General features: G+C 43.1%; 2 protein-coding genes across 2 annotated transcripts in view; one reads left to right on the top strand and one right to left on the bottom strand.

Moving 5' to 3' along the window:
- LOC102562817 (dynein axonemal heavy chain 5) overlaps positions 1-22,974 on the top strand; it is a 257,486-nt gene extending 234,512 nt beyond the window's left edge. The window contains exons 72-74 of the mRNA XM_059723533.1: positions 6,606-6,814; positions 17,832-18,053; positions 20,550-22,974. Coding sequence (XP_059579516.1) covers positions 6,606-6,814; positions 17,832-18,053; positions 20,550-20,768 — 650 coding nt within the window. The 3' untranslated portion in view covers positions 20,769-22,974. The remainder of the gene's footprint in view (positions 1-6,605; positions 6,815-17,831; positions 18,054-20,549) is intronic.
- Positions 22,767-27,108, bottom strand: part of CAVIN4 (caveolae associated protein 4) — a 46,024-nt gene continuing 41,682 nt past the window's right edge. The window contains exon 2 of the mRNA XM_006272164.4: positions 22,767-26,049. Within this exon, the coding sequence (XP_006272226.1) occupies positions 25,393-26,049 (657 nt within the window). The 3' untranslated portion in view covers positions 22,767-25,392. The remainder of the gene's footprint in view (positions 26,050-27,108) is intronic.

Raw genomic sequence — 27,108 nt, 5'->3', positions numbered from 1 at the left:
TTGCACCCAAGAAAGGGAACACCATCACATAAAATCCCAAAATAAGTTAGTTAAAAACAGTAGGCAAGTGAGGTTCATGGAACATTATAGCTTGACACTTATAAAGTCATAGGCTATTCAGTCAGTCCCTTTATGGATACCTGCCCTCTGATTTTTTTTTTTTAGGTAGTAGAATTATATTCACTCAATAAATCATATGTCTCTGATGTATTTCTAAGGCATCCATCGCAGTGTTGTTTGGGTGTGCATACATTCTGCAGGATATTTGCTTATATTGCTTTCATTTTGTAATAAATTCAGTTTCAATGCGCAATTTTTATTTTTATCAAAGCATGTCATCTGCATGAATGTACAGTATAACAATGCTACAGATGGCCCATGGTCTGCTAGGGTGCTAAAATTTAAGTGCTGTATCCCTGCTGCCAAAGCTGACTCCTACTCACTAAGCTTATTAATGCAAAGTTGTAGCCAGGGCCAGGAAAGTGAGAACATCTTCTCAGCTTCTACCATCCTTCTGTTGGGTTTGCTTCACGTCCTGACCAGAAGTCTGAGTGCCGTATGTTCAGCAGCAATTGTGAGTCACCATGCAGGGTTATTTTAATAGTGTTGCCATGTGTAACACAACACTACCTGCCCCACATGGTTTCCTTTGTGTCTTCATATCATGTAAATGAAGCAGAGATTGTATTCCCTTAGTTGGGAGGCTTCAGCATGTCCCCCTTGGATGGCATAGCTGATCCCTAAAGCACCAGAGGCAGCTGGCAGTGGACAAGGGAGAAGCCCGCTGAGGGGTCCCCCAGGGAAAGCATAACCATAGATCCCAACACTATCAGGGCCTAGAAAATTGAACCCCAAGCCCAGTTAAGGGGGTGTTAAGAAGGCCCGCTACCTTTCCTTGTCCCAGAGTACCTGGCCATGGGAATTTGAAGCAAAAGTAAAGAGACTACAAAGATGGGAGATAGTGTTGTTTTGAAGTTCTTCTAGCCAACTGTGTAACCTTGCAAAGTGAGCACAGAGTCAGGTTTCGAAGTTCCAAGCAAGCCAGAAGTACAAGATGGTTTATTGTCCTGACACCTCTTTACTGTCTGCTCTGGGCTTATATAGGCACTGTGAATGGGGCCTCTCCCTGAGAGATGATTGAGCTTGATTACCCACATCTGGAGACTGGGCCTGGGACAGAATCTGCTCCAGCTGTGCCTCAGCTTATTATAATATGGTTACAGACTGGAGACATGAGAGTGGATATTATAGACTGGGTGGATTCACCCTGATGCCCAGACTTTTGGCTTTGTCACTTGTACACTGCATGTCTGATGCATTGGTTCTCACAATTCTTTATGGCATAATGGACCAATTTGTACCATTTCTCAGCTTTAAACATCAACACTGCATTGATTCAAGGTTGTTTTTAGACAGCGCGTGTATTTTTTCCATTGCCTACAGTACAGTTGCTCATAAGGGATTTTCTTGGGGAGCTAGTTACCATCAGACATACTGTATCAGCCAGGCCATCTTAAGATACAGACACACATGCACTTGGAGCAGCTTCTAAAAGGGACAAAGAGTTCCTGCTCAGTAGGATGCATCAGCTGTGATGCTTTGGCACATGTTCATAATCCTATAGGACAGTGGTGCACCTAATTCAGTGTGTAGAGCCAGGGTTCCCCACAGGTCCAGAAATCTGGCAGCACAGGAGTGGTGCCACTGCTCCCCCCACTGCAAACTTCCAGACCAGTGAGAAGCCCCATGGGCCAGATGACACAGTTGTTGGCCAGATGGGATTAAGCACTCCTACGATAGGATACAAGTGAGCTAAATCACCCTAACTTTGACAGAGTTAAAGCAATGTAAAAGTTGGAATGTTTTTGCTATGCTTGTTTTGCTATAGTCACAGTGTGACCAGAAGTTTGTCCTCCTTTTTTAAAGCTACTCTGACTACATTTGTCCAGCCCCTCAGTTGTACCTTCATAATCATAGTATATCTGACATATATTTACTCTCTGGAGGACTCTAGTATTTGGAATTCTCTTATGCCATCTTTTTCATTAGCTTTCCTAGCTGCTTTAGATGGAAATGTTTCAGTTGTTTGACATGATAGCTGTAGGCTGTTCATGCTTCACATGATTCTAGAATTTTTTAATTTTGTCTACAATTTATACCTCTCTCTCTCTTAAATGTTCATGTAATCTTTTGAAGTCTGTCTGTGCTATAGTGATTCTGTTGGAAACTTCATCGCTGAATGAACTTTGTGTGAGAATGACCCAGATGAATCAATTCACCTGTAGCTTGAAGCATATGCCATTGATTGGTGGTATGTAGGGTTTACCAGACACAGGTTGATATATAACCTCTGACTTTTTAAAACTAATAATCAGTCCAAAATGTGAGCATGTAGCTGCAATGCATATCTTCTTGAGAATGGGCAACTAGGGCAGAGTCATCACCCAGTGAAAACAACCTTGTGTGTGTGCAAGCTTGTTTTCACTCACAGACATCAGGGATTAAATAGCTATGCATCAGTTCTGAATCTAGTCCAGATAGTTAGATCAAGACCACAGAAAACAACCAGCAGTATGTGAACAAACGACACTAAATAGTATGGGTACAAGGACACAGCCTTCTTATATGTTTGCCACTAGAAATGGTGTGGAGATAGTCTCACTTTCCATCACTCGTTCCATCATCCCATCATGAATTTGTCTAACCATTACAATGTATGTCAGGACATCTGGTCTGCCCAATATTAGAAATCTCCAGAAGCCTTTTCTGCTGATTGTGTCAAATGCCTTTGTAAAATCAGCAAAGACACAGATTAAATCAATATTCTGCTCTTTTTTATTTCTCTTCCATTTGCTGTACAACAAAGGTTGGATATTTTTTCCTTGATCCTTATTTACTGGTGGGCAAAATTTCTCTGCAATATGGCAAGTGAAGAAGCTAAGTATGGTGCTTGCAAGGATCTTGCCAGCAACCATTAGTAAGGAGATTCCCTCATAATGGTCGCACATGCACACACACACACATACATAATGATGAGAGGTTTCTCAGTCATACTTCATCATATTTCATTGCTGCCAGTTTGGGTACATACATAATCATCCATGAACACAGGGCCATATATCCATATATGTGCATATGTGACCATTGTCAGGGAATCTTATATATAAACAGAACATTATATATATAATGAAATGCCCTGGCAATGGTCACATATGCACATTATATAAATGTATGGCCTTGTTTGCATGGATGCTTATATACATGCCTGAACTGGCAGCAACCTATATGAAGCAATCTGCAAAAGTACAAAGATACTTTCTATTACTCATATACATATTCCCCATGCTGTTAGTTGCTTTCTGCGATCTTGAGATATGTGTGTGTGTGTGTGTGTGTGTGTGTGTGTTATTCATATATAATACTTTATATATGAAAAATAGAAGTACCTTTGTACTTTGGCAGATTGCTCCACTATGCCATATCACCCAAAAGAGCACTATGGACACTTCCTGTGCAGTGTCTTGAGATGACCACCAAAACCAAAAACCCACCCACCCCTTCCCACTCTCCATACTCTAAACCTGAAACTGATGTGGTGAGGTTGCTCTAGGGGCAGTCCCCATCACCATTCTTGAAATCAGTGTCTCTAGCATCCTTGAGAGTGGTGGCAGGGGATGTCCCTCAAGGGTTTGCAGAACCTCCATTCTGGGTTTGAAGCATGCAGACCAGCAGCAGGAGCAGGTTGGTGGGGCTCAGTTTTGAGCTGTAGTCTCATTACAGAGATGATGTACACATGTCCTGTGAGAGACTAGATTAAATAATTTTATCAGTTTATATAGACTTCAGTTGGAATAGCATGAGAGCCAGGTTTTTTGCTACTTTAGATCAGTATGATTGCCTTTACAGTCTTTAAAGTGATAGATTAATTGGCAGGAATTTAATTGATGGTATGCTGCTGAGGGAGTTGATCAGTGGCCACATCCCTGATGCTGCATTCCACGGAAAGCAGGTTTTTGAAGAGGACAGCCTGCCATTCTAGATTTAGTTCTTTTCAGTCAGGAGGGCGTTTCCGTCTTTCATAACAAGGATGGAAACACTTGATGAGGCTTATTCACTGTTTTAAAACCACCATAGGACTTCCTTGTATCACTTTAGTCAAAGTATGACTGTAACTCATTTGCTCTTTTGCTTTGCCAGGTATCACGCATAGCTCTCAGTTTAGATTGGAGTGTTATGCATATTATAAAAAGTACATTTTTGAGTGCTGATGTTTTGTCAGTTATCTAAATTGAATTTTAGTGATGTTTCTCAAATGATTTCTTTGTACCTGTAGCATTCTCACTGAACCAGTCTTGATGTTTCTGGACATCCCTACTAGCATGCTATTCTTTCCCAGTCACCTAAATGGCATGCAGTGGCTCAGGATAGAAGCCCGGGGTGGGGGTGGGGGAGGGGAGTGCTAGAGCAGCCATCCCTTCCCTTTGACATTGCTGAGCTGGTGGGGTGGGGTGGCCAGGCCCTGGCAGGATGCCCTGATTAGGGAGGGGTTTAAACCCCCACCCTGGCCTTCACCATCTCAGGCTTTTCCCCGGCTCACTTGTCAAGGGACAGGAGTGTTGCCGAACCCCAGGCCCTTGCTAGCACTGTGAGGCAAAGCAGGATGTGCAGTGCATGCATCTGTTGATAATACCAAGCTTTTCAGTCTCCCTCTCCCTGTCTGCAAACCTGACAGGGCTGCAAACCAGCAGGAGGGGCTGATAAAACCACAGTGTTTATCAGGCTGTTAGCAAAACAAAAGCCCCTCTCATTAGTACAAGCTCTTCTTAAACACCTTGTTCCAAGGAGGGACATTACCAGCTGACCTCTTGATTAGCTTCAAAAAGCCCTAAGTAGACACTGTTCTGTCTGCCTTTGTCCTGTCCCAATGAAGTTGAAGATACACACACCTCTCAGCATTAGGTAGCATACCACATGACTAGGGTCCATGGGGCTTGGGTCTGGGGTGTGGGAGATGGGAGGGAGGGGGGAATTCTTGCATGAGCAGTGAGGGAAACCAAGCAGATTCTGCTGGGCCTGCAGTCTTCCTGGGAGCTCTGGCCAGGGAAGAGAAGGGCAGGCCCAGTCTGTTCTTTGCAGCCCAGGGCTGCAAAGCATGTGGGATTCTGGCTTAACTTAAACCAGGAAGGGGTCTGGGACAGACATTGTATAAACTGGCTTGACCCAAATCAATTAAGTCTGATACTGCATTCAACCAGGTTTATCGTAAACCAGCTTCAGCCATTTTGAAATTGGTTCATGTGCGCTGAACGTCTATTGTGTTATAGATTTAAACCAGTTTCTCATCATTTTGACCGGTTTATGTGTAATGTCTGTCCCTAGCCTAGGTGTCCAAAATGGCTACTCAAATGGCCAGGAAAGAATAGAACACCATTCCTAGAATGTTTACAACAGCTGTGTGCACAGGCTCCTTGAAGCACCTGCAATCAGCTTCCTTGTTGCCAGAAGTTTTAATACTAATATTTAGCTGCAATTCTACTGCCTTCTGTAGCTCTTGCTTTACAGTATCACACTTCAATCTTTTGATATATGACTTCTTCAGAGACATTTTCCCTTGAAGTCTTGTAGGTGGCTTGATACAAATGGAGCTTTGCATGGATAATGCAATGGACTAAGCAGCTTCTTTCTTGACAGTGAAGTAATCAGTCAAATGCCAGTGTTTGGAGTAGGAAAGATCTTTGAAGCTCAGTTCTTATTTAAAACAAAAACCCCCCAGTTGTTTGTAATTATAAAGTTGTGTGTGGAAAATGTTGTTAGGAATAAAGACCATTGTGGTTGCATTTTCCAAAGCCACGTTTACTAATAATACCTACCCAGTTAGATGGTTTGATTCAATATGAGCATTGAAATTACCCTAAGTAATGATCTTGTCTTTCTGGAAGTTGGTATATGCCAGGTTTTTCATGGAACTGTTCTTTGATGTCAAACAGCTTGACTTGCTTGATGTGCTGGCACTGATGAAGCATGGTATAAGCAATGAGTGCCACTTTTAATGCAGGCCATTATAGTGTTTGTAGAACATGTGTCTGCTGTGCCACTTGAAAAAGGAAAATTCTTGCCTGTATCCCACATTCAGCTAATATTACAGTGCTGGGGACTCTTGATAATGAAAATGCATGGAAACATTATCAATAACAATTAATTGCAATGAATGGATTCTCAGCTGTCAATACATACTGAAAATATAGATGGCATATATAGAATATGTGTATCAATTATATTATACAGAAGGTGGATATTAAACTATTTTTGTAATTATTCAGATTTCCAAGCAGAGGTATGAATATCAATGAGGGGAAAAAAAACTTGTCAGAAAAAAAAAATCGTGATTTGTACTCATAATATAATAAACATGATTTGGTCATTATTAACCATGGCTTGAGTCCTGTTGCAGATATTTGCTATGTGAAAACACAAGACTCCATTTTAACAATTTTGTCATAAGGAACAACAGAAGTTCCTTTGGTTTCAGAATATTGTTTTATAAGTTTAAATTTATTTTGAAAGTCAGGGTAAGTCTCATTCTGAATTTTTTATTTATCTTTCAGGAACCATTATTATGTCAGAAGATTTGCGTGACGCACTGGATAATATGTATGATGCCAGAATTCCAAAGCTGTGGTTCAAAATTTCTTGGGAGTCCGCGACTTTGGGGTTTTGGTTTACTGAGCTTCTTGAGAGAAACCAGCAGTTTAGCAGTTGGCTGCTGGATGGTCGACCAAATCAGTTCTGGATGACAGGATTCTTTAACCCACAAGTAAGATTGCCAAATCATTCTCAGTGCAATTGTCCTAAATCCTGTGAAATAGCCAAATAGTAGAGCTTCTGGCTAAATCAGTATTTGAATCCTGGGCTAAATAAACTCCAAACCTTAAGGAGGAGATGTTACTTAAACCAAATTCTCATTATTGAAACAGCAGGAAGTACCTTCAGATTATTATAATTCAGATCTGTATGAGTTTGTTAAATGGGTTCCTTCACATTTCAAATACTACTTTCTTTTTCCATTCACCTGTCATAATAGTTATTTGTTTTTTTCATTAATCTATTTAAAAATTCTCTAGAGCACACCATAAATACATTTCAGAAGAAAATTTAAAGATGGGTACACGTGGGGAAAATGGCACTTGGTTCTGAGCCCCTGTGGACATGAGCTGTGAAGTGTTGTTCACTTTTTATACAGCACACAATACTGGATTAGGTAATGTATATATAGAGAAAAAAACCCACAGCTTTTATCTTGCTGTGTCCAAAATTACAAACAAATAGAAAAAGGTACACAGCAAAGCGAATGTCTGAGGGTGCAGGAAGGGAGGAAGAAAGATACCAGCCTAGATCATCTATATAGCAGCTATATGTTACGCCCCAGGGAATTGTGCAATTATGCGCATGCATAATTTGGCATGTAAAATGTATGGCTGTACATAATCATTTAATATCACGTAATTCCCTGGGTGTAGCTGGTGAATGGGAAGGGCAGCTACTGCCTACAGAAGGGGGCGGGGGTGGGCATGGGGGTGTGTGTAGGCCCCCCACTTCATGCCCCCCACCCTATGGTGCACAGCCTCTGCTGCCAGCAGCAGCAGCCAGTTGCAGGCCATTGGGGCGTTCCTGGCCAGGATAGGCAGAGCTCCTGGCAGTGCGCAGCTGCAGCTGAGCGCCTAGGACTGCATTTAGTTCCCGCCTGCAGTGCTTCAAGCCCTACATGCTGGCATGGAGCCAGCCCATTCTGGCCCAAAGACACCTGTCAGCAAGCTGAACTGGGCTGGCTCCATGCCACCGCATGCAACCCCTGGGATTTGCCGGAGCTGCACACCACTGGGGGATCTGCCTGCTATAGCTAGGAGCACCCCAAGAAGCTGCTGGTGGCAGGGGCTGTTTGCAGGAGCGAGGGGGGCATATGGCAGAGTGGGTGCACGGTGCGGGCGTGTGGCGGGTGCACGGTGGCGGGTGTGTGGCAGGGAAGCCCACACCCACCCACAAACCCCACACACCCCTTCACAACCCCCCGATAACCCCCCATACACCCACACTCCCATACCTTCACAAACTCCCCCCACACAACCAACCCACCCCCCCATGCACGCAAGTACCTGCATATATTTCTAAAGAAGGTTCTAATATTTTTATATTTAGTTTAATTTGTAAAAAAAAAAAAAAAAAAAAAAGATCCTTCATAATTTTGAATTTTTCTGTGCATAATTCCTGGGGTATAATATATGAACTAGGCTGGTACGTGTGCCTATTCATAAAGATTCTGGGCACTATGGCATCTGGAAATTCTTTCTGAGAGCTTGTGGCCAGTAATGTTTTGTGGAATCTAAGGAGAGCTACTGTAAAGACATAAAAGTAGCTGTGAGTAACTTGAATGTTAGCAGATCATAGGAGTGTAAGACTGAAAACAACCTCACAAGGTCATCTAGTCCAGCCTCCTGCTCAAGGCAGGATCGTCCCTGACCAAACTATACCAGCCAAGTGTCTGTCCAGCCTGCTCTTAAAAATTTCCAAGGATAGAAATTCCACCACTTCTCTAGGTAGCCTGTTCCCACTCTTGACCACCCTCATGGTCAGAAAGTTCCTTCTAATCTGTCATCTAAATCTCCTTTGCTGCAGCTTGAGGCCACTGTCCTAGTCCCGTCCCCTACAGCCACTAAGGCAAGCCCATTTTCATCCTCTCTGTATCCCCTTCAGGTATTTGAAAACTGTTCTCAAAGCCACCCACCCCCCAAGCCTTCTCTTCTCCAAACTAAATAATCCTTGTTCTTTTAGCTTTTCCTCTAAGTCTTGTTTCCCAGGCCCCTAATCACTTTCGTTGCTCTGCGCTAGAGTGTTTTCAAACAATCTACATCCTTGAAGTGTGGGCCCCAAAACAGGACACCGTACTCCAGGTGAGGCCTCGCAAGTGCTGAGCAGAGTAAAAGAATTACTTTCCTTGATTTGTGAGTGACACTCCCATGAATACAACTCAGTATGCTGTTGCCTTTTTTTTTAATATGCAGTTATTTTACCCCAAGTGTAGGACTTTGCGTTTATCCTTGTTGAATCTCACCTGATTTGATTGCAGACCATTTCTCCTGGTTACACAGGTCATTCTGCATCCTAGGTGATGGAACTGTCTAGAATAAAAAAAGTGATGGCAGTAGCAAATACTCTCCAGGATTGATCATGGAGGATCTTCAGATGACTATTCAGACTGGTTATAAGGCAATCTATCTTTTTGGTTTCATAGTGCCAAGCAGCCTGTTCTTTGAGGATGTAGGAGTCCCAGGCCAAATGGTAACAAAATCGACCAGAGGTTGCCAAACCATGGCACAGTACTTGCGGCTCTCTGGAAATTGGCCAAAGCCCCCCCCACTTCTCCCGGAGGCAGCTCCAGGAGACAGCTCAGCCCAACACCTCCTACTGCTCCAACTTTCCCCATGGGGAGCACCCCCCGGGCCCGCCCTTCTCTCTCCTTCTCTCCCCCACAAGACTGCCAGCTCAGGTGCTGGGACAGGGGCTGCAGCCATGCCACTTACCCTGGGGTGCACTCCCCACAAGGAAAGCCAAAGTGGCTTGGTGCTGCGGTGGCAGGAGCCCGAACCTGCGGCCAGTGCCCATCGCAGGGTGGGTGTGCAGGGGAGGTTGATCAACTCCACTCCAAGTCACTCAGCATCCCTTCCCTCCCGCCACCTCCTGGCTCTTGAACTTTGGTGGAGAATCAGATGTGGCTCCCACAAGGGAGTAACTATGGCCACCCCTGAAGTAGACCAATAGTTTTGAAGAAGCTATTATACTTTCAGATTTGGTTTTGTTAAAGACACATGGTTATATTCCACTACAGGCCGGAGATAGAGCACTGGGGAACACCAGCTGCCACAGTGCCAATGGCAGTGGTGTAATCAGCTGTTGCTGAGGTAGTAGCTACTTTTACCACCCCATCCCAAGCCTTCTTCACACCCAGTTAAATTATTATTGCTACAAACACTTTAAAGTATCCCCGAACAGACTCCCAGCTACATTCCTACTCAACTTTGTGGTCTTTCAAGTAAAGGCTAGCAAGAACTGGCCTTATTAGTTGGCATTGTTCATTCCTTGGTCTAGTGTCACGTTTGGAAATCTTCCAAGCCAAAATGAGCCATTTTGTTGGCTCAGGACATTTGGGCACTTCATTAAGGAGACAAGTAACCAGAGTGGAATGTGCCCAAACAAGATACCATCACAATTTGGAAAGGGCCTTCAAAAAGATGGAATTTTAAACACTGCATAGACACACAATTTTAATGGTCTTTATATACATAATGTGCATGGAAAAATCCCAAATATTGTATATTAAAACAAACACACATCAGAAGACTATTGTTGTAGTTGCAGCATCATAACCTAGGCTGCAGTGGGCATAATATTTTGAGACAATTATCTGAAAATGCCCTGTAAAACCTGATTGATCCATACTGCATTTAGTCAGTAATAATGTTATAGTTATGAATTTAAAATAATTCAGTATCCCATGGTACAGGAGAAATCAATTCTTCTCTACTAAAATAGGCTCAGAAAGATCAAGCATTAATTCTACTAGAAAAATGGTTCATTTATAGTGCCTTACACATTTTCAGAAAATCCTTTTATTTGTAAGATGAAGTGCATAGCAGAGGTTCTAGTCAGGTAGGATACGTCATGTCCCTTTTTCCGTCTCTGTACATCTTTCTATGAATAAATGTAATGGGTACCACAAGAGAACAAGATAAAACTACAGAGTTCAAAAAGTTCTTGCATTATAAAACAGGGCCTGATTCTGCTCTCACTTGCACTGGTTCTCCCCTAGGGGAATTTCAGTATTATTTCTAATTTATATTGATGTAAGTAAGAGCAAGGTCAGGTCCATTTCCCCAGTCAACTCTGCAGTAAAGCACATGTGTAGATGTACACAGTGGGCATGTCTACACAAGATGATTAATGTGAAGTAGAACTGGCTTTAGGATGTCATGGCCAAAGCCATGCTAATGTGCCAATGTGCAGTAGAATTAATCTACTGCACATTAAGCATTACAAAAAGGTCATGTGTCTTCACTACTGTGCAGTAGCACCAGCTACTGTGCATTTAGTTAACACCTTATATTAGAGGCACTAAACTTAATGTGCAGTAGCAACAGTGGATTAATGCATGTGTAGACATACCCACTGGGTGCATCTACACCTGCACTTTACTGTGGAGTTGACTACAGTAGTTAGCTTCACAGTAAAGCATCACCATCTATACATGCACCCCTATTAGGGCACAGTAAATTATTTAACTCTGCTGTAAGATAGTACTGTCCAGGACAAGTACTATCCGATGGCAGAGTTATTTAGTGTTCTGCATATGCAGACGGTGACTGGGGCTGGCTGGGGCACGAGGATGCTACAGTGCAGGGCTGCCTGCCAGCTACCCCACGCTGTAGCGCCCTCGTGCCTCAGCCAGTCCCTCCACAGCAAGCTGAGCTAGGGCAGAACAGCTCTGGGCTAGCAGGCTGACCACCCAGGCCCCCTGCAAGTGGCTGGGGATGCTCCACCCCAGCTCAACATGCTGCAGTCCTAGGCCCATGTGTAAATGCTGCACCTGGGAGCAATAAACACTGGCACAAACTGCTCAGAGTTTATTGCTACATGCTAATTGCATGTGTAGATGCACCCACTCCAAAAAAATCTTCTCCATGTATGTCTGATCCAGGTAAACCAGGTTGAGTGAAATGAGAACCATCCTTCCCAACCCATGAATTAATTTGGGACAACATTTAAAACAAAAATTTGAAGCAGTGTGATTAGCCATTGTTTATAAAATACCAGCACCTTTCCCACACCTTTGCACCTCTTGATTTTAGCCAGCAAATAAATAACTTTGCTCTGCTGTTTCCATGGCCCTGTTTTTGTTTTTAATGCAGGCAAGTCAAAAATCAAATGTTGCTTTCTCCTGTAGCAGCAGGGTTCCAGGCAGGTCAGAAAGGATGTCAGCTGTCAAATTTTAACTTGGCAGTTGCTAGCCTGTGGGTGTACCAAGGCATCTGTCTGTCAAGCTGACCTATATTATCTTATTGTGTACTTATGCTCCCTGTCTGCTTGTATCCATGGTCTCTTACCTTGTACTTAGGTTGAAAGCTGTGGGGGACAGAGATTGTCTTTTTGTTCCGTGTTTGTAAAGCACCTAGTCTACTAGGGTCCTAGTGCATGACTAGGCCTGCTAAGGTATGTCTGCTCAGGCTGTCAGTGAAAAGTAAGACCCATGCACTCCCAACTCAGAAATGCAGTGCTGAGGATGCTCTAAGAGTGCCCTTCAACACTGCTTTCAAAGATCTCTGCTTCTGGAGCAGCAGCAATGACAGTGTCTCTGGAGTGTCCTTACTACCACATTTTCAGGTTTGAAGCATGAGTTGATAGGGTTTATTTTTGGCTGCAGACTCAAAAATAACATGGAGCCAAAGTAGACATAACTTAGGCACCATGGAAATGCAAATAATAAGAAAGGTAGATGCAGTGACTCCATTCCTTAGCACACACTAACTTCCAAACAACACCACAGTATTTCATGATATAGCTGGGGACTTTAAACCACAAAAGGGAAACCTCCCAGGCTGTGAGGTAAAGGGGAACCAGTAGAGCGAGCTAATTTGAATCTACCACTCCATAGCATCTGCAGTTGGCTGATCCTTCATCATTCAAAGAGTCAAAGTCAGATTGTATTATTAGAAGGTAGAAGAGTTATTAGAAGGTAAAGAAAACAAAACTCCAGGCCACATCAGCACCCCTCTGTAAGCATGCTGCAGGGTGTCCAGGTGTGTGGGGAAAAAATGACTTGGTTACTTCAGAATCTGAATGAAACAGGTATGTGCTCCCAGTAACTGAAACAAGCTTCATTGTGAACAATTAGTTACCATAACTGCAAAAGAAAAGGAAGAAAAGACAGGCTTTGTACTCCTTATAGCAGCTCTTCAGTACCTGGGTGACTTCCTGTGCCTTTCTGTTTATTCAGTGTCTCCAAGGCATTAATTTGTGCATCTCGCTCCTTCAGTTCCAAGCTCTGATATTTGAGATGTTTTGTCCGTGTGCATGTTCTCTCTGGTGGTTGTCTCACACCAGAGAATTTTTGCCTTTCTGATAATGTGTGAAGTTCACTTTAGCTCTGCTTTCCTGCTGTCCTGTCCCAAGGGTCTAAAGGGTAGGATGCATTTTTCCCACTCCTCAATTTCCTGTCTGCTGCACAGCCTCTCTGTCTGTCTGTCTGTCTGTCTGTCTGTCTCTCTCTCTCTCTCTCTATATATATATATATAGAGTCCATGGAAGAGGGGAAGGAGGACAGGATTCAAATGTGGACATGGGCAATACATCTCAAAGAGCTTCAGTTGCTAGTAAGTAATATTCTCATTTGAGTAACTGTGCATGCATGTTCTCACAGGTGGCTATATTGTAAAGCAGTGTCTGTGTATGTGTAGGTGAGTTTTAGAGTCCTAGGCTAGTAGTGACCGGAGGACCACTCTGCTAAGTGCTGCACTTGTCCTAGACGCTTGCATTGTGGCCCAAAGCTTCATATATGTTTGCATGGAGTTCCAGGTAGCCACCCTGCAGATAGCAGTCATGGCACAATTATGCAGATGCTATGGAAGTAGCCTAAGATGTAATGGAATGGGACTTTTTACTCAGGGAGGGTCCACCCTGATGGTCTCATAACATATTCTTATATAATCCAAGATCCATTTAGCTAAACTCTGGGATGATATCACTGTGTTTCGAGAGCTTTCAGATACAGACACAAGTAACTGGACAGACTTTCTGAAAGACTTTGTTCTGTGGAAGTAACAAGCTAGAGCCGTCTCCACGTCCATGCAAATGCAGAGAAGCCTCTGTAGAGGAGGAGTTAGTCTCTGAGAAGAGAAACAACAGGCTAATCTGCTGCCCCATGTGAAAATCTGAGGAAACCTTTGATAGGAATTTGGATTGAGTCCTGGGAGTTACTTTATAATGGGGAAAAGTATCACATGGTAGATTCTACGTGAAGTCCTTGAATCCTACCCACTAACCTTGCCAATGTAACTGCGTCCAGGAAAACCATTTTCCTGGAAAGCTGCAGCAGAGAGCTCCTTAGAATCAAAGAAAACCAGGGTTGGAAGGGACTTCAGGAGGTCACCTAGTCCAACCCCCTGCTCAAAGCAGGATCATCTGCAAATAGATCATCCCAGTCGAGGCTTTGTCTATCCAGGTCATTGCTATAGGTTCAAGTGGTGATCTTATCAGGAGTGTGAGGATCAGATTTAAGCGCCACTGCAGGATTGGGCCCTTTACCAGAGGGAGGACTATAGGCAGATTCTTTTATTCCTTAAGAACCTTCCCTCCTCTTGCTGTTAGTTAATCTGGGATCATCATCAGCAATTTAGGATTTCTCACCTATAGAAATAAGAAATCTTGATCCTGGAACATTTTGCCCATGTGGAGGTGATGAATATATGAGGTCCAGTATCATCTTGTGGAGAACTCACAGGAATGCTGGAGGGGACTCATACAGAAGGCTCCTCAGCCACAGAATGACCTTGAATGTTGACCTCCCTTTTGTGCTTTAGGGAGATCACTTTGCTTACGCATTCTGCGGTCATGTTCTGGAGAGCAGGTAAATATAGCACCAACAGGGGGATCTGGTAGTCTAAGCATCATTGCCATAGGCTGACTGACTGACTCTGCATAGGCAGAGATTCAGCACTTCTCTGTCTCTTGGTATAGAACATTGTAAAGTTGTCCATGGTGATCTGGACATGATCCCCATGGATATGGCAGAGAAATGAGATGCAAAGGTTCAGAAGCCCATGTGTCTTCATATCGAAAGGTTTTTGCTATTGTTGCTCGTCACCTCTTGAACAGCAGGTGAAAGTCCCTCAGCGCTTCGAAGCAGTCCTTCAGGAAAAAATGGGAGTTTCTCAAAGGAGAACATAAATTCAGTCACTTGTGTTGTAATAGTTCCATTAGAGCCACAATGAGTGTCTCTTATACTAGAATTTGGCCTTTAACCCTTACCTTAATTAACTCTTCCCAGCTAATTCTCTTCCTAGCAGGAAACCATTTTAAAATATGCATTCTGGGTTCTCTTGAATGATGTGAGCCAGAAGGCACCAACCTCAGGTCACTGGGATGTCAGTCCCATTTTCCCAGTTCTCAGTTCTCATAACTCAAATTGTAACACACATCTAAGAAATGATCAGCAAACAGTGCTTGTGGGCATACCCAGTGTTCTCCAATTCCATCAACTTCCACTGGCCTAGCAGCCTGGTTTTGACTCCAGACTTTTTGACCAAGGAGATGATGGCTTTCTTCCCTTGGATTTGTTACTGAACTATGTTGCTTAGAGTGCAAGTATTAAATAACAGTAACAGATCTATTCACCCAGTAATTTCCAGCACTTGCCTTCCAATACTGTCACAGGTCCTGTCATGCCAGGACATTGGCAACTAGGTCTGGGGGTGCCCTCAGAGTCAGTAGAAGCAGCTGAGGTCTGAGGGGAGCATGCCGAGTCAGAGCATAGGGTAGCCAGCAAGCCAGGCTCCAGAAAATCCACACAGGGAGCCAAGTCAGAGGTCCAGAGGGTCAGGCAGAGGGGTAAGAAGCTAGCTGGGTCAGGTATCCAGGAAATCAAACCAGAATTGGGTCAGGTATCCAAAGGGTCAGGCCAAACTTCGGGTCCAGAGGCAAGCTGGGTCAGGTATCCAGAGTCTGTCAGGAAGTCAGTAATGGCACAAGCCAAGGGTGCAGCATCCTGGGTACAAGGTTGAACCTTGTTGACCAGACATTTCCTTTTCCAGGTCAGGGTTTATATTGGAAGAGGTGAGGGATCAGCTGACGCTGGCTGGCTGGCCACTCCGGTGGCAGGGAGTGGGTGTGTGGCTAGACCCAGCTGGAGGGTTCTGGCCATTTGTATCCACCCCCGTGCTTAGCTGAGAACGTGTCTGACCAGCATGACTGGCTGTGCCAAGCAGGCTGACAGCTCCTACTTGTTCCCATCCTGGTCTGATTTGCTTCCCATCCACTTACAGCTTCCACACTCTAGCCCTCTCTTACTCTTGGGTTTACATCTTCAATTTTGCTGCCCTCTGTTTGGAGCAGTTTCCTGATCTGTCTCCCAATTGCTTTCTCTCTCTCTCTCTCCTTCAAAATCTTTCCTGAGATTCCTTCCTTCTTTAGTCTCCTGTTTTAGGGTATAATTACACATTACAGTTAGCACATGCTAATTCTAAGGAAAGTTAGACTATGTTAAAGGTAGCGCATGCTGCAAGCACTCACACATTAATACCTTCTCTAATGTCCAACAGCTCTGACCTGCTGCTAAGGGGCTGGTGAGCAGGGGCATGACTAGGAGCTGCCAAGTTGGCCCTGTGCCTGCCCGGCTCACTGGCTCTTTAGCTGCAGTATAGGCCAAAGGAGAAGGAGGAAGAGGGTGAAGGGGGTCAGGGAAGCAGAGGTCACTCCATCCCATTTGGATTGCCCCCACGACTGCCCTGCTCAGTGGGCCCCATAGCTACCTGCTCACTCACCAGCCACCTTAGTGACTGCCTGGCAGCTCCCTAAGGAGAAGAGGAGTAGGGGGGAGCAGGTGGGTGAGGAGCTGCTGGGTAGTCACCCGAGTCCAGCAGGGGTAGTGATGTAGGTCTGTTATGGGCCCATGAGAAGCTTCCAGGCCCCTCCTCCCCACTCACCTCTCCTCACTCACCCACTGCCCTACTGTTCCTAGCTGTCAGTCTAGGACTGTCAAGTTCTCAAGATAACTAGTCCACGCTGGGAGTGGTGCCTCCTGGGATGCTGGAGAATTACAGATTTGTCATTTTATCTCAGTGCAGCAGCCAGACGTGAAGGCAACTCGAGCTAGGTAGCAGGTTTCAAAGATAATCTTTGCCCAAAGTGGTATAACTTTACGACACAATTTTTAAGACACCTTAACATGCGGAAGCTTGCATTTTAAGTGCCCTTAATGTAGTCTAATTGTAATGTGCAACTTCATCCTTATACTTTCTCTTAGCTCTCACTTTCCTCCACCATAATGTTTTATTTTTCTGTTTTCTCTTAGATTGTAGCTTATTAGAGCAGGAAGTGGATCTCATTCTGGATTTCAAAAGTATTGTGCAATTTACTGTGCAGTACAGTTGAGTTTCAAACAAATGCGGATATAATAAAGATAATGTAACACAGTTTTGCAGTATGTCATTAAGCAGGGGCTTTGTTTCCCTCCACCAATGCCTGCATTTCAGTAATAAGTGCCTTGGGATCTTTTAAGATGGAAAAGTACTTTTACAGTGTAAATAATTAATTATATTACCATTGGAAAACTAAAGTTGCAGAGTACATTGTGAAATGCCAGTTTTATTTGTGATTTGGCAATTTCCTGTGTGCAGCAACAACAAATCAAATAAATTAATCTGATCTCTTTGTTGAATCTCTCTCTCTATCTGCCTTAAGTACTTCTAGCAGCACAGTAGGTGTGCCAGGTGGGCTCTTTTATGCACGTAGCTTTTATATGTTAAATACAAGTTTTACTTGGGTTCTTTTTTGGCACCCACTCACCAATACCAAACACATAATAGGGCTTATTATTTTGATTCTATATGAAAGTGCTTGCTTTAAACACTGAACTTGATTCCATAAATATATGAAATTCTGGAGTGTACTGTGTCATGCTGTGAAGATCATTTTTATAGTCAAGTAAGAAATATTAGTGGGAAATAAGTGAAGTTCAAGCTTTCTTTTTTTCTTACTCTCTCCCGCTGTTTAATATTGCTTTATTTCAGGGATTCTTAACAGCTATGAGGCAGGAGACAACTCGAGCTAACTTAGCAAAAGGCTGGGCACTTGACAGTGTTATTTTACACAATGATGTGACAAAAATGATGAAAGAAGATGTTACTAGCCCTCCTCCTGCTGATATTGGTGGTGTGTATATCTGTGGACTTTTCCTGGATGGAGCTGGTTGGGATCGCAGGAATAGTAAACTAATTGAATCTGCACCAAAGGTAACCACCACATTGTCATCAAAGAGAGCTTGACATAGTTATGGCATATCCGACTAAAACTTGGCATGCAGGGCATCCTCTGGGAATATCAAGAGTGAACTTTTGAGGTAGTGATTTCACAAAATATTTTAGCTGGAAAAAATAGGGTGGGATATGAGTGGCTGGTTAATAACTCTGTGCCCTGCAACATGGAAGTCAGACTTGGAAGCAATCCTTACTCCAATATGGTAGAGCTTGGGCAAATCACAAAAGGGGATAAGACAAAATCACAAAAGGGGATAAGAGCTTGCACTGCTCATCTGTAAATCCAAGAGTTGCTTTGGCCTCTGCCTGGCCAGCACAGTCAGTGAAAGGCAGGACAGTCATTAGAGAGAAACGAAGGAGCTCCAATATGAAGAGGAGGTTTTCCCTGTTACGTGGGATGGGCTTAATTTGAGCACTCCTTCTTTAGAGGAACCAGACAAATGTTCTTGTTCTAATGCAGTAGTGAACCCAGTGAACCCAAACCCATATTACTATAAGTTCGTCTTAACATTTTGGCTAGGTAAGGCTGGTTTGATAGGAGCCATTACAGACCTGCCCACTTGGGTGATTCCAGATCCCTGAGATTTTTTACAAAAATAGATGGTCATATTTCACTTCAGTAAATTACGTTCTGCTGATCTAAAAACCACCGGCTCTACAGTGCCAGTAAGGTTCTGCACTCCTTGCTCAAACTGTTCTGAAGTATCACTGTATTCTGTAAAACTTTTCCAAAGTTTCAGTTGTAATAACACATGGTTGAGATAATTTATGCCTATATTAGCCATGGATCCTGCTGGCTGGTGCTGTTGCTTCTGCCAAGTGTAACTCCCTCTGTTTATGGTAAGAATTGTTTTCCACAAGCGTGCCTTCCTTGGCGTGTTGGAGCACACCTATATTCATAGTGGGTGCATCTACATGAGATGCTATTGCGCAGTCATTACTGCGCATTTGTTTAGTACTTGTATTAGCAAGTACTAAATAAATGTGCAGTACCCAGAGTTACTGCACAGTAGCACCAGCAAACATGTCTCAGGCAATGCTACTGCATAGTATCCTAACAATACTGTGCAGTAGTATTTTAGCACTGTCCATGCTGTGACATGCTACTGCGCAGTCAGTGTCTCATGTAGACGCTCCCGGCATATGGCAAATCCTGCATGTAACTGTGATAAAGTTGACTGTTGGTGTTGAGAGTTATTAGCTGCAACCAAGTATCATTTATAGTGCTGGGTGAATCTCAGACAGTGAAGGGATCAGGCTCAGATAAACACCCAACGGGTACCTCTTTGTTTTTTGAAGGTACACAATCTCCAAAACACACGAGGAAAAGCTCTATTGTTGCTACTGAATAAGGAGAAGCTGGGGGAGAGGAAAGGGAAGGAGGAGAGAAGCTAGTAGGGGAAAAGAAGAAGTAAGGCTTCTCTCCTGCACTCCTACCTGCCTTCCCACTCTCACCTTCTCCTTCTCGCTTGCACAGAGCTAGGCCTTCACTCCACAGCCTGCCCTGGGCTTTCACTGGCTTGAAGATACTTTGGAGTCATACAGAGATAAGCAGGAGCATTGGATGTCAACTCTGTGCTCTGCCTGCTCGGAGACTGGCATATGTACTGCCAAGAGGGGGCAGCTGCCCAGGAGCACTCACATAAGCAAAAACGCAAGAGAAACAAGCAACAACATGGGAGAGATGGTGCTCTGTGTCCCAGGGCAGCCACTTGTATGCTCTTATCTGCAGCCAAAGATGGATCCAGAAGGGGTGCAGTGGTGTGGATGCACCCCACTTTTGGATTGGGCTGCACCACAGCAGCCTCCCAGGACTATTTTAAGCCCCTAAAGAGGGTTAAAATCCTCCCACCCCTCCTCTTCCCCCGTCCCTCATCTGCTGCTTTTGCATTCCCTGATGTCCCAAGTATGTGGGATGTACCAGATGTACCAGAGCTGTTCCTGTCCATCCCAGCCAGGCTGCATGAGAGCTGGGCTCAGCTGAGCAGATGCATCCCCTTGCCTGTGCCTGCCCCAGGGGACAGGGTAGGGAGGGGGTAACTACTTTCCCACCCTGCTGTTGCTGTTGTTCCTGCCCCAGATGAGCTCAGCCCTGGTGCAGCCCGGCTGGGGCAAGCAGGAACAGCTCTTGTGCTCCCCCCCCCCCACACACACACACATCTGCCCTCAGAACAGCAGGGAAAGCAACAGTGGCAGGCAGGGGAGTGGGAAAGGAAATGGGAGAGGGGATTGTCTCATGCTTTAGGGACTTTAAAAAGTCCCTGGAGGCTGCCTGTATTGGTGGGAGTGGAGGAGGCTGGGAGCTAGGGGTGCAGCCACCCCTGTAGTGTGTGTTGCTGCTCCTGCACCCCCTTTAGAGAAAACTTGGATATGCCCCTGTCTGCAGCCAACATTAATTTTGCCTTTGGTGGGTTCCAGAGGCTGTCCCATATCTCTCTAATTCTGAGTGCTCTGTCTTATTGTTTTCTTTAGGTACTATTCACAAGTCTTCCAGTGGTCCATGTGTATGCTATCAGCGCTACAGTGCCACCAGATCCAAGGAAACTACAAGGAAACATGTACTCCTGTCCTGTGTACAAAAAGCCTCAACGAACAGATCTAACATACATTTTCTCCTTATATCTGAAAACGGTGCAAACCCCTGATCACTGGACAATGAGAGGTGTTGCACTACTTTGTGATTCAAAATAGTGCTTATCACAGCTATACAGTTAAATAGGAAGACCGGGCTTCTGGCTTTGGGGATTTGTTGCATGTAGCATGAAGTACTAGTTAACTACACACAGATGCATAAGCGTTTGCAAATGAGATCTGTAGAGAGAGCTGTACCTGCATATAGACTTGCTTAACTTTTTTTCCCAGAAGCATATTTAACTTGGAAACATCAGCCAGGAAACTTCAAATCTCTCAGATTGAAAACATTTATAGGTGAAAAGTCTAGATACCGTGCAGTTGGTCCAATAAAAGGTATCGCCCACAAGAATAATAGTCACTTTGTATTCCCATTTGATGCATAAATTAGCTCATTCTAGTACATACTTCATTCCACAGTCATAATATATGTATATTAAAAAAGCCCTCTTGCTTGTAATTACTGCTCTACGTAGATTTTATAGTGATTCTTTTGTAGTATCTAGCTCCTCTTCATTACACACATATTTTTCATTCAAAATGTGTAATTACAAATCCCTGTTTCAATTCCAAACAGATCTGCTGTGGTGTTACTCAAGATGATGTAGAATAAGTTTATATACACAAAAATGCATGCATATACACATCTAATCTTTAGGCATTCTTACTTTTATTGTGCTAGGCAGATGTATTGTGCTAGGAAATATACATTTACACACCCAATCTGAACATTACCTCCTTTGAGCATAAGGTCATAGAGGTTGTGTATAAATGCATGTAACAATTTGTGCAGGTTAGGAAATGCTGACCTATACCCACAGTAAGGAAAATGCACACACATCCAATGAATAGCAGAAAGATTTGCAATACTGTCCTCCAATGGGATTCTGATACATCAGAGTCCTTTTGTGTCCCCTTTGGGTGTACCTCCATTGGTTCTGTGCTGCTCTTGAGGCTGTCACCAAAAACTAAGCTCTGGCCATCCAGTCAATATACTCCAAACTCAGAACTGATGCAGTGAGGCTGCTCCAGAGGTACCCCTGTCTCCTCCCCCCCATCCCCGCACACACTCAAGAATGCCAGAGGCAGAAACCTTCAGGAGGTTGCAGGGAGTGCCCCTGGGATTGGAGCGTGAGGAAAAGGAAAGGGGGGTAGTACTTATTTTTTGGTGGCAGCCGTGAAAGCAGCAAAACCAACACTGATGTGGCCTTCATAGCTGCTGATTCTGTGTCCTCTCAAACCTTGCACTCATCAGCTTCCTCAGAGCTGCTGTGCTTTGCATCAGTGTTACTGATGGAAGTGAAAGGAACATGAGATGGCATAGACACAGCTCCACCTAAAATGGCTGCAGTTTCTATCTGTGTGTATAAACCTCTAATGTAACCAAAGGCGGTTGCATTTGCCCTTTAAGTAGTCAGGTTGGGTTTGGGAAAAAAACAAACCCATATAAAGCTACTGGGAGGAAAAGTGTTGTTTGGCTTTTTAGTCCAGACAATTTCAAAGTAACAGCTGTTACTTTGAAAGAGGGAAGAAGAGTCTGTTGTTCATGCCTTTCTAACAACTTTTCTTTTTCTTCCCACAAATGCCTCCAGTTTTTCTTTCTATTTAAACAGGGATCCAGCAAACTGGTTCAGAAACAAGATTCAGTTTCTCATGTGGTCAGATTTATTCTGTACTTAGACACAGCAGGGCTCTTACTTCCAGGAGGAATTACATTTGTGCACATGCCAACAATTAGCTGTGTGCACCAGATTTTTTGTTCTTGGAAAACAGAATGGAGAACAGGAACTTGAGGGTCACATTCATTCTCTGAGCCGCATGCAAAACGCTCATCACACAGTCTGAGCCACTGACGCCAAATGAGCACACGTGCCAGAAGGCTTTCTCCGCCTCCTCCCTGTAGAGCAGCTACTTACATCTCCTGACTTCAGTGAGAGCTAGAGATTTGAAAGAGAGTTCAGAACATCTAACCTTCAAAGCAGACACTACTTGGAATTGAATGTTTCACTGTATGGAAACAGAGGCTCTAATAACTTTTTTTTCCCTTGGCATGGGAAGTCAAATTAACCTTGATAGCCTAATAAGCAGCAGAAGCAAACAAAGAAACATTCATAATACATGGCTGAAATGAAGGGTATCATTTGAGCCTGCAAGCAAATCATTTTCTAATCAGTCTTTAGATGTGATGATGTACAAATTTTATTTTAAAATAGACTTGATAGAATTTACATGTGATGTTTTAATAAAATCCCCATGCCAATTGTCAGCCCTTTTCTTTGTCAAGTGAAAATAAAATTAGAAAAGCTACCGACTGTTCCATTGCAGCACTTAGTTTCCAGCAAGCAACCGTGGAAATCATTTGTATATTGAAGTAATATGTGTCATCTGATAGCTTGTAATATGTATAAAAGAAACAGAATGAGTTTCTACAGGGCTTTTTATTTCAGTAACCAATCACTCTTTACCAATCTAAGAAAAATCTCAAACCATGCATAACAGTACACTGACCAAATAACATAAACAGTCAACCTGATTCTCCATGCAATCTATGATATTTATAGTGTGATAAAGAGCAAGAAAAATATTACACAACTCCATGAGCTTCAAAGAGTTTCTTTTGTAACAGCAAGAAATACTTGAAGCTTTTTATTTTTGATAGCAATTAGGGTAAAGTGTATAATTATATTTTAAGATAATTTCTTTCTCCCTTGCAGTCCTCCTGTTTTGCCTCCCAATGCAATTAAGTCAGTTGTCTCAAACTGGCAATGTTAATCTGATTGGAAGTGTTTGAGATGTCATTTACACAGTACATTATTAACCCTGTATGGCTAGTGTTTCATAGTTTCTGTTATAGTTAATTCTTCACTCAGTCTAGGTACTAAAGACCAAATGAAACGACTGCCAGGCAAAATATTGGAAATCAAACTGGCTCTGTTTTAGTGACAGCTTTAAAAGTTAAGGCAATGTCCCCTAGATAACTGAGCTGTTATTTGCTGTCAAAATGGGACCTTGGACATGACGTACATGCTTACAGCTGTTGTCAATACTGTATATGCATCACACAATTGTTAATATCTAATTTTGTAAATTTGATTTTACATAAATGCTGAGAAGACAAGTCAATTTAAGCATGAATGGGCTGATTATTCAGCAAGGGCAGTGGTGTTACACACACATCTTATTTCAGGGCATAGATTCATTCTTGCTTCCTCAATGCACCAGACACATGACATTTCATGTTTGGAAATGGTGTCTGTCTCATAACCCCTTTGGCTATGACTGGTCAATGGTGATGAGAAAGAAATAGAGCACTAGGATATGGATTGACTTGTGTTACACTAGTTTTTTGCAGAATTGATTTTAATTGCTGAGGCTCAGCAAACTGCAGGAAGAGGAAAACAAAATATTAATTTTGCCTCAGCAAGGACCTTAAAAACTGGTTTATTCCTCACAAATCTTAAACTGGTTTTAAAAGGATATGAATGGAGAAGAGGCATAAATATAAAATGGTTCAGGCCCTGAGAAGGTGAACAAGACCTGCTTTTTTTTCAAAATCCATTTTAGTTCCTCCATGCTTGGTTTTTCCAGCTATGACTCAGTATCTGCACATTTAATCGTGTTTTGCTTATACCATTGCCTTCCTCGAACTGCACTATACACCCTGTATTAAACTTTGCATAATACAGATATTCTACTTGAATTCTCTCCATCCTTTTGATATTTCCATGTTCAATTTGCCACATCATTTTTTAACCTCCTGTTACTGCAGAAAGTTCATCTCTCGGCTTCCTCAATCACTTTCCCCTCTTCACTCCCAGAATTCTGCAAATCCTGTAGTCACTTCCGAGTCATCTTTTCGCCGCTGAGGAAGCTGGGGTTGGTCTCAACCTCACAGTCCTCACAAGCCTAGCATCTCTGCTCCCTTTTTGTTTTACCTCCCTTGAAATGAAGAATTTCTGTCTGCTTTTTCAACTGGGCCCCAAAAAGAGAAGCGCACAGCAGTAGCAAGTCATGTAGTCTCTTTGCTAACAGAAAATTGCAGTTTGGTTACAACGTGCAGTTCAGCTAGAGGAGTTTCCCTGAAAGAGCTGGAGATGACATGGTCTGCATAAGATTGAAGATAGAAAAAGGCTGTTGTGTAAATTATAATTTGCTTTTAAAAATATAAGGGGGTTTTCTCCCTGTGATGCACAGGGGTAACTGGGCAGCACTTGTGTACTATGTACAGCTCTGCCCTGTCCGTTGTTGGACCTGGAGTCATTGCAGGGTGCAGGCAGATGGTGGGGAGTTGGGAAGCTGAGTGCCCCCTCTGCCCCCCGGCTCCATTCTGGCATAGTCTCCAAGCCCCTGTCTTAGGCAGCACCTAGGGCCCATTTGCTCACCCCATTTGCTCACCCATTGTTACACTACTGCAGAGACATACACGTGTAACTCCCTTTCGCATCAATAGGAGTTACACATACATATCAGTGAAGGAGAGGGGAAACTCTTAATTCTATTTATATGACTTAATGATAAGTATTTTAATATATTGGCTAATGCATGGATAAATGATAGAGCACCATTGATACATTGTTCTTACCTAACAACAAAATATCACACATTATGCTTAAAAGCCCTAATGAACAGGTACCCCAACTTCTCAGTTACAATGGCAATAATACAGTAGACGTTACTTGACCATTTATACCGATTGCTTTAAGTCCAGCAGAGGAACATCATCTGCCCCTTCTTCTTTTGTCTCCTGTTTAAGAACTGTTGTTTCAGGGGCGACCACACCTTTTTCTGCTGGCTGGGACTCACGTTTTGTTCCACTGCCTTTGTCTTTCTTTACTTTAGTAATCACTTCTGTGTAGGAGATTTCTTCTGTGACGGGCTCCGCTGCCCCACTCTCAGCAGGTGCATGTCCCCCAATTGCCTGGGCTTCTTCCTGACCTTCAGCTACTGTTCGTTCTTTGTTTTTCTTATTGATCTTGAAGGTCTCCTTAGTCGGAGCTGCTTGTGAAATTGTTTTCTTGAATCTTAGCCCAGATTGTTTTAGCTTCTCTCCTGACTGCCGAATTCTCTCTCTCCTCTCTGGCGTCACTATTCTGCTTTGAAGCCTGTTCACCTTCTTGCCAAAATTTTGTCTGGTTTTCTGCATATTTTCCCTTGAAAATGCCTTTTTGATATTATCTATGCCCTTCATGCCTGATTTTTTGAACCGGGATGCTCTGCTTTCTTCTATGTAATATTCTTCATCAGAAGATAGATCATCAAGTACAAAGATATCATCATCTAGATTTTCACTTCTTGTCCTCTCTTTGATAACAGATAGAGAGGAAGGACATTCTGTCTCCTCCTGTAAATTAAAACAGAGAGTCAACTTTGTGCTACAGAGTTTTAAAAGAGCTGATCATTTAAGTATGCTATTTCTTAGCTTGTTATTGTTAAGTATTGCTAATTGAATTCAAATACTGCAGCAGAAAGATGCTATACACTCAGAACCTATCATCATCATTTGTATTCTATATAGAACTGGAAAAATCAATTGTGCAGCCTCTACTAAGCTCTGTCAACACCACAGTTGGTTAGAGAGCTTTCTTAAAAGTGGTAGTGTGTTCTAAAAAGGGACTGACATTTGAAAATTATCAAGACTGTGTCCTGTGCTTAGTGTGTTTAAATGGATAGCTGATCATATGGCCTCAGTTTACAATTATAAAGATATTTTCTAGCTACCAGTCCTCCTATTCTGAGATTGGAGACTCCCCACTGCATTCTTTCTGCTGCACCCTGTGCTTTACCCTGACCACCAGTAAAAGGCATCTTGCATGACAAATTAGCCCTTCATTTCTGTACCACCCCCAGTGTCAGCAAACTAATGACCAGTGGGTCTTCTAGCACGACCTTACTTACAGTGGTTTGCTCTACTGTAATTAGCTGGACCTAAGCAAACAATACTGTGGATGCACATGAAAGAACAGGAGTCAACATACATTCTCTTTACTGTGTTGGGTCTGCAGGGCCAACAGTAGTAAAAAAAAAATAAAAAAATCACTAAAATGATCGATAGATTCAGTAGGCCCCCGGAGTAGGTCTGCTGAGTAAGAAGCCATTTCTATAATCTCTTTTCAAAGTCATATTTTCACCATTCCACTCTGCAGCAGCAGAGACAGTCAAAGCTTGGAAATGCCTGAATGGCACTTTTAGTACCACTGTGTTACTATAATAATCAACCAGTAAGCAGACACATCATGTATTTGTGAGTCCCTACAGTATGCCTTTGATGGAGGTTATTGACTACTGCATCAATCTCTTTGATAACCACTATGTCCCGTGTCATAAGTATTGTGATTTAATATTTTATGTGTCATCACACATACTAAATAGCAGGACTATATGATAAAATGGATTTGCTTTA

Source organism: Alligator mississippiensis, chromosome 3 (genome assembly GCF_030867095.1).
Source record: "Alligator mississippiensis isolate rAllMis1 chromosome 3, rAllMis1, whole genome shotgun sequence".
In the NCBI taxonomy this organism is placed as follows: Eukaryota; Metazoa; Chordata; order Crocodylia; family Alligatoridae; genus Alligator; species Alligator mississippiensis.
This window is presented reverse-complemented; position numbering and strand designations above follow the sequence as displayed.